General features: G+C 32.8%; 1 protein-coding gene across 1 annotated transcript in view; it reads right to left on the bottom strand.

Annotated features, from left to right (window-relative positions):
• Positions 1–9,854, bottom strand: part of LOC139491395 (cryptochrome-1-like) — a 28,330-nt gene extending 18,476 nt beyond the window's left edge. Inside the window, exons 1-5 of the mRNA XM_071279065.1 lie at positions 9,688–9,854; positions 8,605–8,778; positions 7,241–7,380; positions 4,876–5,018; positions 424–599 (exon numbers count right to left, since the gene is read on the bottom strand). Of these exons, the coding sequence (XP_071135166.1) occupies positions 424–599; positions 4,876–5,018; positions 7,241–7,380; positions 8,605–8,778; positions 9,688–9,697 (643 nt within the window). The 5' untranslated portion in view covers positions 9,698–9,854. The remainder of the gene's footprint in view (positions 1–423; positions 600–4,875; positions 5,019–7,240; positions 7,381–8,604; positions 8,779–9,687) is intronic.
• Positions 9,855–17,408: the final 7,554 nt, after the last annotated feature.

Genomic DNA, 17,408 nt, shown 5'->3' with positions numbered 1-17,408 from the left:
CGAAAGCATTGGTCTTTAATACTGATTTGTAAATATTTATCAACAATAAAAAATCAGTTATCTGATAATTTGATCCTCTCTTCTTATACACTGGCAACTCCCTGGTACAAACACACAATAATTGTAAAATAAAGTAGCAGCTTTGCCATACCTGCCAACTGTCACTATTTGCGGGGGATTTCTTCCATGGAGGCTCCCAAATGGAAAATTTAAAAGAACAATTTTGTCCACATTTTTAAACAAATCAATCAATTTAGCAATGGCTATAGGCTTGTAAAAGTATAAAGAAGCCCAAAACAACATTAAAATATACTTGAAAGCCCCCTTGAAGGTTTTGGAGGACTATAAGAGCCATCTTGCATGTAAAAACCCCATGGGCATTTTGAAAAGTTGTCAGGTATGCTATGCATTATATATACCTACCCACAGTTTGTGGTTTTGGTATGCCGAACTTCTTCTCATGGTCAGGGTAAACAGGAAGATCAATGTTATGGAACACTGGGTAAGAAACTGGTCGGGGAGGATCACCAAGGGCAGATGCCACTAAGTTAAATAGACTGTAGGTTAGAGGTGGCTGACCATCATTCTTTTCTATAACTCTGTAATATTAAAATTGGACATTAGAGGTGGCATGTTATAATGTCAATACTTATTCTTATTACCTAATAAAGAGTATTTTACTGTTTTATTAATATTTCTATATTATTTGCTATTTTTCTGCCATTTTTTGTTCCATGGTCTATTGCACTGGAAATTATCATTCTATTGCACCTGTGTGCAGTCTATTGCACTGACCTGTTATGTCCTCAAGCTCTTATTCTGAAATCTGATTAATTGAAAGGTATTCATGTTGTCCAATCAAATTGGGTCTTTTAAACGTTCTTGGGTTTATTGTTTTGATCGTCTGCAAATTAAATAATTTCCGCGATGGAGAGGTTTGCAAATGTTGATGATGGAGACTTAAATGATTTACTCGAGAAAAGGGACGCTAGAAATACAAACTAGAGGCTCTAAAGAGCCTGTGTCGCTCACCTTGGTCTACATGCATATCATAAACGTAGGACAAAAATGGATTCATGACAAAATTGTGTTTTGGTGATGGTGATGTGTTTGTAGATCTTACTTTACTGAACATTCTTGCTGCTTACAATTATTGCTATCTATTATGAACCTATGAATCTATCCTAGTAGTTAAAATATTTTGTAAAATTTTACAAGAAATACAAAATTTATGAAAATTGTTAAAAGCTGACTATAATGGGCAATAACTCCTTAAGGGGTCAATTGACCATTTTGATCATGTTGACTTATTTGTACGTCTTACTTAGCTTTACATTGAGATTTTAGCCCAAAACTGCATTTTACCATATGTACTATTTCTAGCCATGTTGGCCATCTTGGTTCACCTCGCCGGGTCATTGGACACATTTTTTCAAACTAGATTCTCTAATGATAATTGTGGACAAGATTGGTTAAATTTGTCTAAGTAGTTTTAGAGGAAAAGATTTTTGTAAAAGATTACAAAAATTGACAAAAAATTGACAAAAATTTAATATAAAGGGCAATAACTCGTTTAGGGGTCAATTGACCATTTTGGTCATGTTGACTTTTTTGTAGATCTTACTTTGCTGAACATTATTGCTGTCTACAGTTTATCTCTATCTATAATAATATTCAAGATAATAACCAAAAACAGCAAAATTTTCTTAAAATTACCAATTCAGGGGCAGCAACCCAACAACGGGTTGTCTGATTCTTCTGAAGATAGATCTTGACCTGAAAAACAATTTTACCCCCATGTCAGATTTGCTCTAAATGCTTTAGTTTCAGAGATATAAGCCAACCAGATGCTCCGCAGGGCGTAGCTTTATACGACCGCAGAGGTTGAACCCTGAATGGTTGGGGCAAGTATGGACACAACATTCAAGCTGGATTCAGCTCTTTATTTGGATTGTGATTAAATAGTTGACACAGCATAGGTTTCTGACACAGAATGAATGTGTTCTAATGAACTTAAAATTTTTGTTTTCTCTTAGAGCAATTCACTATGCTGTTGAATATTAATCCTCTCAAAAAAATGTTTGAAGAAATTTTCTTTTTTATTTATGAAATTTCAAATGAGAAAAATTGAATCCAATTTTTTTAATCACATCCCCCTTTCCCTTATTCCAAAACTAATCTCAATTAAAATTTCTAATGGAGTTTGCAACAATAACTACTCATTTAAATACATCATAAAATATTAAGATGTAAAAAAACTGCTTGTTATCACTGAATGGTAAAGATTATTTTAATTTATCAGTTGGTAGTAAAAAGTGAATATACATTGTATATTGTATATAACAAAGATTTAAGTTGATTCTGGACAAAGAAAGATAACTCCAATTAAAAAAAAATCTTGCTATTGCACAATATTTTGCAATTAGATATTTTTTGCTTACTATTCTGAACAAAGAAAGATAACTCTAATTAAAAAAAATTTGCTATTTCACAATATTGTGCAATTAGATATTTCTTGCCATTGCGCAATACTGTGCAATTGAAAAGACTTGCTATTGCACAATACTTAATATAATAATTTTAGATCCTGATTTGGACCAACTTGAAAACTGGGCCCATAATAAAAAAATCTAAGTACATTTTTGGATTCAGCATATCAAAGAACCCCAAGATTTCAATTTTTGTTAAAATCAGACTAAGTTTAATTTTGGACCCTTTGGACTTTAGTGTAGACCAATTTGAAAACAGGACCAAAAATGAAGAATCTACATACACAGTTAGATTTGGTATATCAAAGAACCCCATTTATTCAATTTTTGATGAAATCAAACAAAGTTTAATTTTGGACCCCGATTTGGACCAACTTGAAAACTACTGGGCCAATAATCAAGAATCTAAGTACATTTTTAGATTCAGCATATCAAAGAACCTAACTGATTCATTTTTTGTCAAAATCAAACTAAGTTTAATTTTGGACCCTTTGGACCTTAATGTAGACCAATTTAAAAACGGGACCAAAAGTTAAGAATCTACATACACAGTCATGACAGTTAGATTCGGCATATCAAAGAACCCCAATTATTCAATTTTGATGAAATCAAACAAAGTTTAATTTTGGACCCTTTGGGCCCCTTATTATGTTGGGACCAAAACTCCCAAAATCAATACCAACCTTCCTTTTATGGTCATAAACCTTGTGTTTAAATTTCATAGATTTCTATTTACTTATACTAACGTTATGGTGCGAAAAACCAAGAAAAATGCTTATTTGGGTCCCTTTTTGGCCCCTAATTCCTAAACTGTTGGGACCTAAACTCCCAAAATCAATACCAACCTTCCTTTTGTAGTCATTAATATTGTGTTTAAATTTCATTGATTTCTATTTACTTAAACTAAAGTTATTGTGCGAAAACCAAGAATAATGCTTATTTGGGCCCTTTTTTGGCCCCTTAATTCCTAAACTGTTGAAACCAAAACTCCCAAAATCAATCCCAACCGTTCTTTTGTGGTCATAAACCTTGTGTCAAAATTTCATAGATTTCTATTAACTTAAACTAAAGTTATAGTGCGAAAACCAAGAAAATGCTTATTTGGGCCCTTTTTGGCCCCTAATTCCTAAACTGTTGGGACCAAAACTCCCAAAATCAAAACCAACCTTCCTTTTGTGGTCATAAACCTTGTGTTAAAATTTCATAGATTTCCATTCACTTTTACTAAAGTTAGAGTGCAAAAAACGCCAACGTGATAGCAATATACGACGAAAATTTTTTCAAATTTTGCGGTCGTATAAAAACTGCATTTTACCCCTATGTTCTATTTTTAGCCATGGTGGCCATCTTGGTAGGTTGGTGGGGTCATTGGACACATTTTTAAAACTAGATACCCCAATGATGATTGTGGCCAAGTTTGGTTAAATTTAGTAGTTTCAGAGGAGAAGATTTTTGTAAAAGTTTACAGATGACGGACGCCAGATGACAGACTCCGGACGACAGACGCCAAGTGTTATGATCAAAATGTCGGTGAATGTTCTCAGAGAGTATTGTTACCAAAATGTTTTGAGTTGACTTTTAATGATTTCTTGTCATTTAAATTACTCTGATTTCATGTCTGTTTTATTGAATTACTAAAGTATTGGTTGTACATGTATACGCTCCTTACACATTATAATTTTAAAATACAGTTGTTACTTTCATGTGCTTTATTATTAAGAGTTTGTTAGAACTGACTCGGTATGTATTAGGTAATAAAACAGATAGTTGCATATAAAATATCTATATACTATGATTCTGTAAAAAAAATGTATATTAGACCTGGCATGATATTATTCTTTTCTATGATTTTTTATATACATGTAAGCAAAAAATCTCCATGGAAATGAGATGTGCCAGTGTTAGTACATCTGCAATTAGCATAAAAAATATCATTTACCTACCACTAATAGTTCCCCTAAAACTGACCTATATCACAAACTAATACATGTACATGTAAAGTAAAAAATACCTAGGCAAAAGTTTCAAAGTCAATAGACTATGACTGACATGGCATGCATGGCCAAATCATCTACAGTGAAACCTGACTAAACCAAATCCTGTATAAACAGAAAAGCTGTATAAACTAAACATGTTAGTAAGTACCGTCATGTCAATTTATGTGCATTGAGAACCTGATAAATTGAACATTGGCCAAAACCAAACAAAATCTTAAGTCCCAAAGAAGTTCGGTTTAAACAGGTTTCACTGTATTATGAAATGAGTTGTGCCAATACTAATACAATTGCATACCAAATACTATTGACCTACATTGTACCACCATTCCATTGCAATTTTCACAATAATAAAAACATTGCAAAAATTTATTTTGATTGTCAATACATACTTCATTGGTTCATAAAGGGTATGGGATACTCTTTCAACACATTCTATTTCCTTTTTCTCACAAAGTTCTTTTACAGCATCATCTCTTTGTTTCCACACAGCTTCAGGGTCCTGCTCAAATGTTAGTTTTGTCACACCCCATTCCTAGTAGAAAATAAATGAGATATGCAAAGTAACACACCCCATTCCTAGCAGAAAATAAATGACAAATGCAAAGTTACAACCCATTCCTAGCAGGAAATCAATGAGAAATCCAAAGTTACAACCCATTCCTAGTAGAAAATAAATGAGAAATGCAAAGTCACACCCCATTCCTAGTAGAAAATAAATGAGAAATGCAAAGTCACACCCCATTCCTAGCAGAACATAAATGAGAAATGCAAAGTCACACCCCATTCCTAGTAGAAAATAAATGAGAAATGCAAAGTCACACCCCATTCCTAGTAGAACATAAATGAGAAATGCAAAGTCACACCCCATTCCTAGTAGAAAATAAATGAGAAATGCAAAGTCACACCCCATTCCTAGTAGAAAATAAATGAGAAATGCAAAGTCACACCCCATTCCTAGTAGAAAATAAATGAGAAATGCAAAGTCACACCCCATTCCTAGCAGATAAAAAATGAGAAATGCAAAGTAACACCCCATTCCTAGCAGAAAATATATGAGAAATGCAAAGTCACAACCCATTCCTAGCAGAAAATATATGAGAAATGCAAAGTAACACCCCATTCCTAGCAGAGAATATATGAGAAATGTAAAGTTAAACCCCATTCCTAGCAGATAATAAATGAGAAATGCAAAGTCACACCCCATTCCTAGTAGAAAATAAATGAGAAAGTCAAAGTTACACCCTATTCCTAGCAGAAAATATATGAGAAATGCAAAGTCACACCCCATTCCTAGCAGAAAATATATGAGAAATGCAAAGTTACACCCCATTCGTAACAGAAAATATATGAGCAATACATCAATGAGAAATATAACAAATTTTTAGACTTTTATTATGAAATCATAAATATTTGTTGGAAATCAATTTTCGTGGATTTCATGGGTACAGTGGAATCATGAATTTAAACTTTCAACGAATTTCAAATTTTCTAAAGGAATGACTACAGACTTTGTCAAAACCATGAAATTAAATATTCACGAAAATGCCAGTTTTCTTTGGTAATCCATGAAAATTGATACTCAGGAAAATAAATGAATACACAGTACTTTACAGAAACTAAGAATCTGATGATCATGTAGCATTTGTTGCACATTGGTTTTCAAAATACAATGGGTTAATTGATGCACATTTACAATTTAATTTTTTTTTCATATGATGTGTATGTTGTATACATGTACATGTACATCATTTCAAGCAGACAACACAAAAACAAAAAAAATGATATGCAGAGGTCAACATGACATTAATTGGGTTTTTTTTAATTAGAGTACATGTCTTTTAACACTAATATCTATTGTGGATTCATTAATCTTTGGTGGATACCACTTTTCGTGGATTTTGTGAAAACAGGGTAACCACGAATTCAAATGTTCAAGGCAAAACCATGAAATTTAATGTCCACGAAAATACAAGTTTCCTCAATCCACCAAAATTGGTATCTGTGAAAGTAAATAAATCCTCAGTATTCATTCTGTCTCCAAAATTGACAAAGATATATCACATTGTCTGCTGGGAAATCAATTTTTCTGCTGGGAAATTTTACTTTATTAGCAGTGTGAGCAGTTGGTCATTTTCTTTAAGAACTTAACAGTTATAATTATATCTTATGTTTCTAATAAATATATATCAGATCTTGGGTTGGTATGTAAAAAAATGTTGTTGATGAAGACCATGTTACAGTGTTTGAAATTTGTGGCAGCTTAACACATACTAGACAAGAGTTCATAGTTCTAGAATGATTGCACTATTATTGATATAACATTTATTTCTGTTAAAAAAAATTGGGACCTTAATCCTAATCAACCCTTTCTTTCCTTGTCCTTTCACATTAGGTCATGTTGGCAAATATGGCTGTTTGTAAAACCTTGGTCATCAGATGAAATTCAAAGAATAAGCACACAATTTAAATTACTGTGGATTCACCTATTTTTGTGGGTTAAGGAAAACTTGCATTTACATGTACCATGTTTACATTAATATTCAATTTTGTGGTTTTGGCAAAGTCTGCATAAATTCCTTTAGAAAATTTGAAATTCTAAAAGGATTCAAATTTGTGGTTCTGCTGTACTCATGAAATCTGTGAAAATTGGTATATATTCAATGAATATTTATAAATCTAGATTATCTACATTTTTATGTAAATTACAAACTTGAAGTATTGGTTTATAGTTTGATAATTATTTTTTAAAAGTACCTTGAATAGATTGGTCAAAATGTCCACAGGCTGACCATGGAAAACATACAGTCGACCACCAAATTTTCTCAAATTCCTATCTAGATCTTCCAGGCTTTCGATTAAAAACCGCATTCGATTAAATGCGACATGCTTGGTACCTTAAAAAAAGTTAAGTTGAAGATTAGTAACACATGTGAATATAGAATCAAATGGATAAACTCTAATATAAACATGATAAAAATAAGGAGATGTGATAAGCACCGAGACAATTTTCCACCAAAGTTCAAATGCAATTATAGGCCAGATTATTTCAAAATTCCAGTCTTTTCTGCTGAAAAAATGTTCAATACTTAAATTATGAACTGATGTTATAAGTGCATAAATACTCACATTGTAGCCAATATCCAAGTAAAAAATATGTAGAACCAATGTCCCATCTATGCATATACCTTCATCATGTTCATAGTAAATACGTACTTGAATTTGGTCTGTCAAAAATTGTTTTGGTTGTTTTGTTTTTTTCCCACAAATAATCATGAGCAATGGATTTATAAGTACCAGTATTGAGGCTGTTTAAAATACAGGGTCCCTAAGTATGCAAGCTTGGCTACTTAGGTATTTATATATCAGGAAATGATTGAATAAAAATATTTGTTATCATTAAAAAATAAGAAAGAGTACCAGTATTGCAAAAGATTTAAATTATAATTATTCAATTTTTTTCTGAGGTGATCCCTGGTGTTTGCTTGATTTATGCTAGGAATTGAGATGTTTAATACAATGCCATATATATTTGAACATTCTGTGCTTGCTTAGAAATCCTTGTATCAACTGTTTAATGAGTTAGTAGGTGATCCATTGCACACAAAATTTTGCTAACCAACATACTGGTAATCCTTTTTCAAGTAAAAGCCAGAAACCTAGCTTTCTTTCTGACTGACAAATTTTGCTGACCCAAGTCACCTTCCATTTCCTTGACCAATTTAGCAGGTCAGACCCACCTTCCATTTCCTTGACCAATTTTGTAGGTCAAACCCACCTTCCATTCCCTTGACCAATTTTGCAGGTCAGACCCACCCCCTATTCTGGATGACCAATTTTGCAGGTAAAATTTCTTATTTGTAATACATATATATTAGGTAATTAATTTTGTCAGATTCCCGTATCCTGCTTACACTATGTATGTCATGTATGTAAGCAATTCTCGTTTTTTGGGTAATTTCCTGTGTCCCGCTAGACTTCATTTCCAGTTTTCATGGCATGATAATTTGACTTTCACATGTCACTATAAACAAATAATCGGCAATCCTGTGTCACGCTTAGACCCTAATGAGACCCACTATGTATGGTAACTTTAAGGTAAATCTCAAATTATTAAGTACCTGCAACTTCTCCATCAAAAATAAATATAGGATAGAACTCTGTACAATTCTTCAGTGCTTCCAAGAGGGCTGGGTTGTCATGAAGACGTAGACCATGCCGGAACCAATGGACAGAAACATTCCCATGTCGATTATTAAAATCTTGTGGTGGCATGTTCAGCTCCTTAGCATCTCCTAAAACATAACATGAATTTACACTTTCAGTTATTTGTTAATCAACTTGAACAATTTTTGCAACTTGAGACAATGAACTCTTTTTTTTCAAATTATCTTGTGATGTCATTTATACATGGAACCGGTTTGGCTCAAGTCAGAAAAAGTGGGGTATTCCCTGTCTTCAGGAAAAACCCTTAAAAAAAATGCAATTTAACAGGGACTTCCCTTTTCTATTTCAATTCATGTAATTACTTAAAGTATTTCAGGAACAGCACAACATGAATAAGTGATTCGTTGTTTTTTCTAGAACTCAAAAAATAAAAAAAATAAATTGTTTAGGAATCATTTGATCAAGCTGCATGCTCCAGGTGTACATGTTACCATGGTTACTGACCATAACTGAATTATTTTCACTTCTGTTGAAAATTTCTATTCATTATATTTAAATGCCCATGTGGTTAACTTATATTTTTGACATCTCATTATTGATGTTCAAGGTATGAATTGGTGAACAAAGGAATTGGATCTGAAATTAGCTTGATTTTTAGCTAATAGTAATAGAAACACTTGCTATCATATATGTAGAACATTTTTATCACAGGTACATGATTCATAAAAGGTGCACTTTTGTATATTTCATACCATAAATTAGTCCAAATAATTATGACTTGAGCCCAACCTGTATAAGGCTGGATAAAGAGCTATGTTTTACATGTACATTAATTGTAGTTACAGTAAATAAAATAATATATAGTCAACCTTCCCATGGATAGAAACAAGTGCCTGTGGTACAAAATCTGTTTAAACATTTTTGCTACCAAAAAAAAAATAATGAGTTTGCAATACAAAAGAACATCCCATTTTGTTTTTTTTTTTTTCTTAAAAATAAAAATGTATATAAAACTAATTTAAGGGGACTGTCCAAACCTTTTGACATTACGAACTTTACACTCCAAAAATACACTCAGATAATTGTAACATTAGTTGACGTGTTGTTGTCTGATAATAACATTCGATCATGTCAAATATATTGTAATCAGAAAATCAGCACAAAAAATAAAGGAAAAGCCAAAGAAAAATAAACAGGAAGTGGTTAATTGCTTAAAATATCAAACACAACTCCGGAGATAGATATGCATATACAGAACCGGAATTTCCAATATCACTGAGAGAAGTACTTATCATGATTTACCTGGGAAAGGTTGGTCAAAATGTAGGGGGATTAAGTATTTCATGATTTCTATTAGTTGAAAAGAAGGTTCATTTTTTTCTTGATATATGTAAATAATTTATTGAAAGTAGGGGGTTGAATTTTATCTCTAATGAAACATTTGTCGGAACCAGAGACATACATGTATAATTCAGAGGCGGATTGAAAGGCAAGGGGCAAGGGCTCCCTTTTTTGGGAAAACATTTGGTTGCTTATATAGGGAATCACTGAAGCGTGACTGGAGCGGGCCCCCTCTTAGGCAGTCAGTGGGACGCCACTTCTGAAAATTTCTAGATCCGCCAGTGTAATTATATGTCTCTGTCGGAACTTATGAATCTCGAGTCAAGTACATCATACTTATTATGTGTGTCAAAGTTAATTGTTTTTGAATTTGCATGCTTAAATTTTCGCATGTTTATAGAGTGGAATTAATTAAAAAGAAAAGTTTTCCTTCAGCGCCGATTGAAAACAACCGAGCTTGTTCCAAAATGTCTTTGGCCTATTAAAAAAATCAAAGGCGGATTTAAGGGGGGCAAGGGGCAAGGCCCCCCCCTTTTGGGAAAACATTTGGTTGCTTATATAGGGAATCACTGAAGCGTGACTGGAGCGGGCCCCCTCTTAGGCAGTCAGTGGGACGCAACTTCTGAAAATTTCTAGATCCGCCAGTGTAATTATATGTCTGTCGGAACTTATGAATCTTCAAGTACATCATACTTATCATGTGTGTCAAAGTTAAGTGTTTTTGAATTTGCATGTTTAAATTTTCGCATGTTTATAAAGTGGAATTAATTAAAAGAAAAGTTTTCCTTCAGCGCCGATTGAAAACAACCGAGCTTGTTCCAAAATGTCTTTGGCCTATTAAAGAGGCTTATATAGGGTATATTGGGATACGGGATATTTGCCATTTTAATTTTAGGGATATGGGATATTTGTCCTAAAAGTAAATGGGATATGGGATATTGATGCATTTATAAGGATATTGAATTTTTAACATGAAAAAAATAAGTGGAATTTAAAAGTAAAGTACAGAAATATTTACATCTCACTTGATAAAATTGCCCAAAAAAGTTAAAGGTCATTTTAGTGCTTTGTTGATTTTAATTGAGTTAATGGTCGTTTTATTTAAAAGTCATCCAAACCCAGGCGAAAAGTATTGATCTGTTTTCGATATTTATATGCTCATATGTACTGATAATTTTAAAAGTATTTGGTTTGCTTTCCATACTTCGTTCCTTATTGTTAATTTTCCTTTTTTTGCTTTGGCACTATCTTATAGTGTTTGTATATCACAACACCTCCGCTATGCTCGTGTCTGTTGTAACGTTTTGGATTTTAATGAACGAAATCTATGTATTACTGGTAAATAATATTAAGTCAGGGATTTCGTTACCACAAATCACTTCAAATCTTTACTAAATTCTAGATTTGGTTTTGAAGTTTGGTTCTACCTGTAGAAAATTTATTTCAAACGGGATAGCACATCCTCATTTTTACGGAGATGTTGTTTACCGTGCCATTGGATGCTGGATGTGTAATGATTGATAATTTAGTCTCAGATGCATTACTTTTTATTAGTTGTAATTGGCTTTGAACTAGCTGTCAGTAACTGCAAGTACTCTCAGATCTGCACTTAGTGTCTTTTTGTTGATGGGATGTACAAGTACTCGGTCACGTCCACTCAGGCTGTTTTTGTTAGATGTATTTCTATTTCTATCCATCTGATGAGTTAAGCCTTTTTCAACGACAACTGATTTCTATAGTTCGTTCTTATGTTGTACTGTTACACGACTGTCCCAGGTTAAGGGGAGGGTTGGGATCCCGCTAACATGTTTAACCTCGCCACATTATGTATGTATGTGCCTGTACAAAATCAGGAGTCTTTAATTCAGTGGTTGTCGTTTGTTGCTGTGTTACATATTTGTTTTTTGTTCATTTTTTTATACATAAATTAGGCCGTTAGTTTTCTCTTTTGAATTGTTCTACATTTGTCATTTCAGGTCTTTTTATAGCTAACTATGAGGTATGAGCTTTGCTCATTGTTGAAGGTCGTACGGTGACCTATAGTGGTTAATTTCTGTGTCATATGGTCTCTTGTGAAGAGTTGTCTCATTGGCAATCATACCACATCTTTTTTTTTATATTATATGCTCATATGCATTGATAATTTTCTTGAAATAATCATAGATTTTTGTTAGATGTACCCATCTGATGAGTTAAGACTTATTGTTGTCAATGTTTTTATTTGTTATGATGCTTTATATGATTACAGGATATTTTCTAGTGTTTTACCTCTTATTTTTTACATGGCGTGGCGAGGATCTTCAGAGGTCTCCACGTTTCACAGATTGCTCTGATGTGCAACGGCTGTTTTGCAAGACAAGCTGGGGCCGAGGGACGTCAGAGCACGTCCCATATCAAAAAGTAGATATTTCGCTGTATAAACTATGTTAATAAAGAATAATTACTAAATAATCAATGTAAATAAATATATTTTCTTCTATTACTGGTGTTGTGAGGAAGGAAATTAAAAAAAAGTAACAAAAATATTTGGATCTATGTAATTCATAAAGTTCAAGATCACAGAGTCAAATGTTGTGTTATTTCTTTGCAATACAAGGGCTGTGCAAATTTTGCCTGCTGTAAAAATATTGAAACAGTTAAGTGTAATGTAGGTACATTAGCAAAAAGCTTTCTTGTGTTAAATTTTGAGTTATTGAACTTGCATGCTAAATATCCACTTTTTGATATGGACGTGCTCTGACGTCCCACAGTCTCAGCTTGTCTGGCAAAACAGCCGTTGGATGTCAGGCCAATCTCGGACAAGAGACAGGGTTGAGTCCTTCTGTTCTTTCCAACATAGGTTAACGTGCAGGATGAAGTTTCTTATCAATGAAAGAAGAATGCTATCAAAATTATATTTTACAGTCATATGCATCACGGTTTGAACAATTAAAAAAAAAAGTCCGAAATTAGACCCCTTACACTAAATTTATCGTTTAACCTCACATAAAAAGAGATTGTTATACAAGGCTCTAAGATGGAACACTTCATCTTTTGGACACATACATTGTATATTCTTATTTAACACTAGAAGTATGCACTAAATTTCCTTTAACACAGTTTGTTTTCCCAGAGTCAAAATTGTTGACGTTGTGATGATGAGGGGAAAAAATGAATTTATATTGATTTTTTGGGATATTTCAAAATAGTTTTAGGGATATGGGATATTTGTAAAAAATATTTATTGGGATATTAGGGGTAAACATTATAGGGATACGGGATATTGAGATAAAAACTTAATGGGCTATGGGATATTGATACCCCCTAAACAAGCCTTTCAAATATTTCTTGTGGTTAAAAAAGATCCACTTTTAGCAAAAAATACACCAAGATACTTGTAGTCTTTGACAATTTCTATTTCTTTATTACAAATTTTTTTTTCTTTTTTTAAGCATACACATTAACTAATACTCTTTGGACTTAACAATATGATACCAGTTTTAAATTCTAGATTTGTTTCTCAGGCCACCTAAGTACAACCTAAAGTACAAAACAATTACAAAAATGATTTACACAGCGATATTTTTGTAATCAGTCTAAATAATTGGATATTATTTCTAAACTTGACACCAAGTGTATGCTTAATTAAAAAGAAAAAAAATATTTTTGTAATAAAGAAATAGAAATTGTCAAAGACTACAAGTATCTTGGTGTATTTTTTGCTAAAAGTGGATCTTTTTTAACCACAAGAAATATTTGAGAGACCAGGGAACAAAAGCAATATATAGTTTATTAAAAAATGTCGAAGACATAATTTATCAATTGAACGTCAATTAGATATGTTCGATAAAGCCATTTCACCAGTATTACTTTACAGTTCAGAGATCTGGGGTTTTGAAAATTTAGATGTTTTAGAAAAAGTACACTTGAGTTTTTGCAAGATCATATTAAACCTAAAGCAGACAACGCCAAATAGCATTATTTATGGAGAACTCGGACGATTTCCGATCTCGCTTACAGTTAAAATGCGAATGATAAAATTTTAGTGTAGATTAGTAAATGGTGAAGAGGAAAAAATCTCGTCAATTCTTTACAAATTGCTGTTTGTATATTTTGAGAATTATGGTTTTGAAAGCAAATGGTTGAAATTTGTTAAAAGCATTTTTGATAATTGTGGTTTTAAGCAAGAATGGTCGTCTGACATTTTTAATTCAAGTAAAACAATTTGTTATAGAATATTTAAGAAGGAATTCTGTTTTGAACGTTATTTGTCATTAATACCCTCATATCTTATGTATTATTTATGTAAATTCAGATGTGGCTGTCATCTGTTTGCCCATTGAATCGGGCAGATGGCATGAAATTCAAAGAGACGAAAGAACCTGCATTGTATGTAACTCAAATGAAATAGGTGATGAAAACCATTATGTTTTAGTTTGTAACTTTTTTAGCTCAGAAAGGAAAAATTGTTACCGAAATATTGTTAAAAAAAATGCAAATGCTGCAAAATTTATTCAGTTATTCTCATCAACTGATATTATTGTATTAGAAAAACTAGCAAGATTCATTAAACATGTATTATCCCTGGTTAGTTAAATTGTGTTTAACATACACAATTAAATGAACTGTCTTTTTCCATATTTATTTACGCATGCACTATTATTGTATTATAATTGTATACTAATTTCTCTGTAACTATGTATGTTTATGAGAATAAAATATTCGCTAACAGCAAATGATTAGTAGTGTACTGTACTCATTTTTCTTGATTAATTATTGATTTTCATTTTATTTTAGCGGCAATAACGCATATGCAGTAAGTTTCACTGGTGTTAAACTGATCATCGTAATTCCAGTTACCACGATCCCAACAGGGCGGAGCCCAAAACACATATGCAAAAACAAGCCGACTATTTCAGAGTTTAGAATGACGTCCATTATCACTGAACTAGTAAACATTTGTGTGTAGGGGTCAGCTGAAGCACACCTCCGGGTGAGAGAGTTTCTCGCTGCATTGAAGACCCATTGATGGCCTTCGGCTGTTGTCTGCTCTTTGATCTGGTTGTTGTCTGTTTGACATATTCCCCGTTTCTATTCTCAATTTTAACAAAGAACATTTTCATCGGCATAATCAGCGAAAAGATGATATGAGTAAAACATCATATTTACATTGGTTTACTTAGCTAAAAATAATCGAAAAACGGCAATAAGACAAACAACAGTACACAAACTCGGCCACAACAAATAAAACTAAAGATCGAGAATCAAGAGCCCATCCAAAAACCAAAGGTGAGCTCATGTGCGCCCGACATGTGGCATCCGTTGTTTTGCTCATGTAAACACAAAACCTGTGATTAACCTAATTAGGTCACATCCGAGGCAGTAAAGAAGACGAGGTTGTGGTTTCGACAGTTGGAAAATATCCGTCGTCATCATCCACAATGGCCAAAAACTAATCATAGCGTCCTTCACATTCGAAAGATGTTTTCAACTTTACCAGTTCAATCGCTACAACGTTCTATCATGGAAATCATGCTAGAAAATGCATGCTCTGGACTATCTTATCAACTGGGAGATATATTCTCCATTTGCACTGGGGCTTTGTTAGAATGATGCTACATAGAAATGTAAAGTTCACAAATAATTTCTTTTGTTGCGGAGTTTTGTTTCTCGCCCGACCTTAATTGTCAATTTCTAGATGTAGGCCAAGATATGAGGTAGACTTTAAAACTGAATCTGCTATAACCTTTATCTTCTATAAGATGCATTTAACATAGCCACCAACTATGAATTATTTAATGAGAAGGCATAAGCTATATCGGAACATAAAGCTAAAGGATATCTTCATAACTATTAAAAATTCCATACATATATATAAAAAAAAAAACGAATTTACAAAATATTTTACTTGACGTGTATTTGTTAATTCTCAATTCTTTTTATTTATTTAATTTTTTATCTATTTAAAAAAAAGATATTTTACTTACAGTTTAACTTGATAGAAAATTCTGTCCTTCTTACCTGATGAGTTGAATAATTAATACTAATGATATGATCGCGTTTTGCATTAAAAATCAATAGGATCACGTTGTATGCGACGTGACTTTAGTTGTCGTCAAGGAATACTTCATCTTTTGTTATAGCGAGTGCAATTACTGTTTTTTTTCCTTCTTTTCAGATAAAATGACATGGTGACATTGACCTATGCCTATCACGAATCATATTGCTGATTTTCAAAGACTGTTATTCCAATAAGTCAAAAGCTGATTTATTGACTTAGTCGGTTAAAGAGCTCTTTTAAGAGCTCATGTTCTTTGTTATTATGTATATATGCAACCCGACTTTAAATAAAGATTACTTTACTTTACTTTACTTTATTGATAGATATATGTCATAAAATTGAGAATGGAAATGGGGAATGTCAAAGAGACAACAACCCGACCAAAGAGCAGAACATATATTTTCTGTGTATCGAGCTATTATAATAGTCTCAGGACCAAGAAAATATTTTATGCTACACCTAATTTATCTCTTTTTGGTTTTCGGAAAAGTCATACATTTAATAAATGTTTTTTATCTATTCATTATTCATTTAACGTGACGGATGTACGTACAACAGTTAAAAAAGTAAGGCGAAAGATCCTGATTGTCCGGACCAGGGACTTTCTATACTTACCAGTATAGACTGTCCCTGTCCGGACATTCAACATCATATGTCAAAAACAAACTGAAAATGCCATTTCATAAACGAAAAAAGACGAAAAGACAAACAACGATACACAAAACACAAGAGTGAACAATATAAAATCACAAATCACTGAGGTTGGGTTAAGGGGGGGGGGGGGGGGGGGGGGGGGGGGGGGGGGGGGTTGGAAGAAATGCACTATGAAATAATTGATTATAACTCATCAAGGTTACAGAAAACAACTATAGAAAAAATGACCGATCAATTTGATACAGGTGTATCCAAATTTAAGGCGCAAATGTCCCTATTAGTGTTTGAAGCGCAAATATTCTATCGTGTTACAGGTAAAAAAGCACAAACGTCCTGTGCCCCAAAGTAAACTTGATCTAAGTTTTCTTTGACAAGGAAAACTTGGTCCAAGTCGCGTGTTGTCACTATCAAAGATTTTCATGTCAAACATCTACCAGGTAAACTTGGTCCATGTCATCATTTGTCACTATCAAAGTTTTTCATCAAAAGCTTAGCCATAGAAAAAGCTGCACTGTGATTGGACAATTTTCGTCCTAGTCCATCTAAGTTTCTCGAAAATTAGAATCAGTTTATTGTATTCTATCCAAGTCCTTGAAACGTTTAAGCCCAAGAAAACTTTGCATTTTAAATATATTATTCATATGCAATTAATGTTCTTGTGATAATTTAAAAATGATGAACTACATATAATTATCTATCTGTTAATATTCCTATCATGAAACC

The sequence above is a fragment of the Mytilus edulis genome, chromosome 10 (genome assembly GCF_963676685.1).
Source record: "Mytilus edulis chromosome 10, xbMytEdul2.2, whole genome shotgun sequence".
NCBI classification, from domain to species: domain Eukaryota; kingdom Metazoa; phylum Mollusca; class Bivalvia; order Mytilida; family Mytilidae; genus Mytilus; species Mytilus edulis.
The sequence above is the reverse complement of the archived record's forward strand: the minus strand, read 5'-3'. Positions and strand labels throughout refer to the sequence as shown.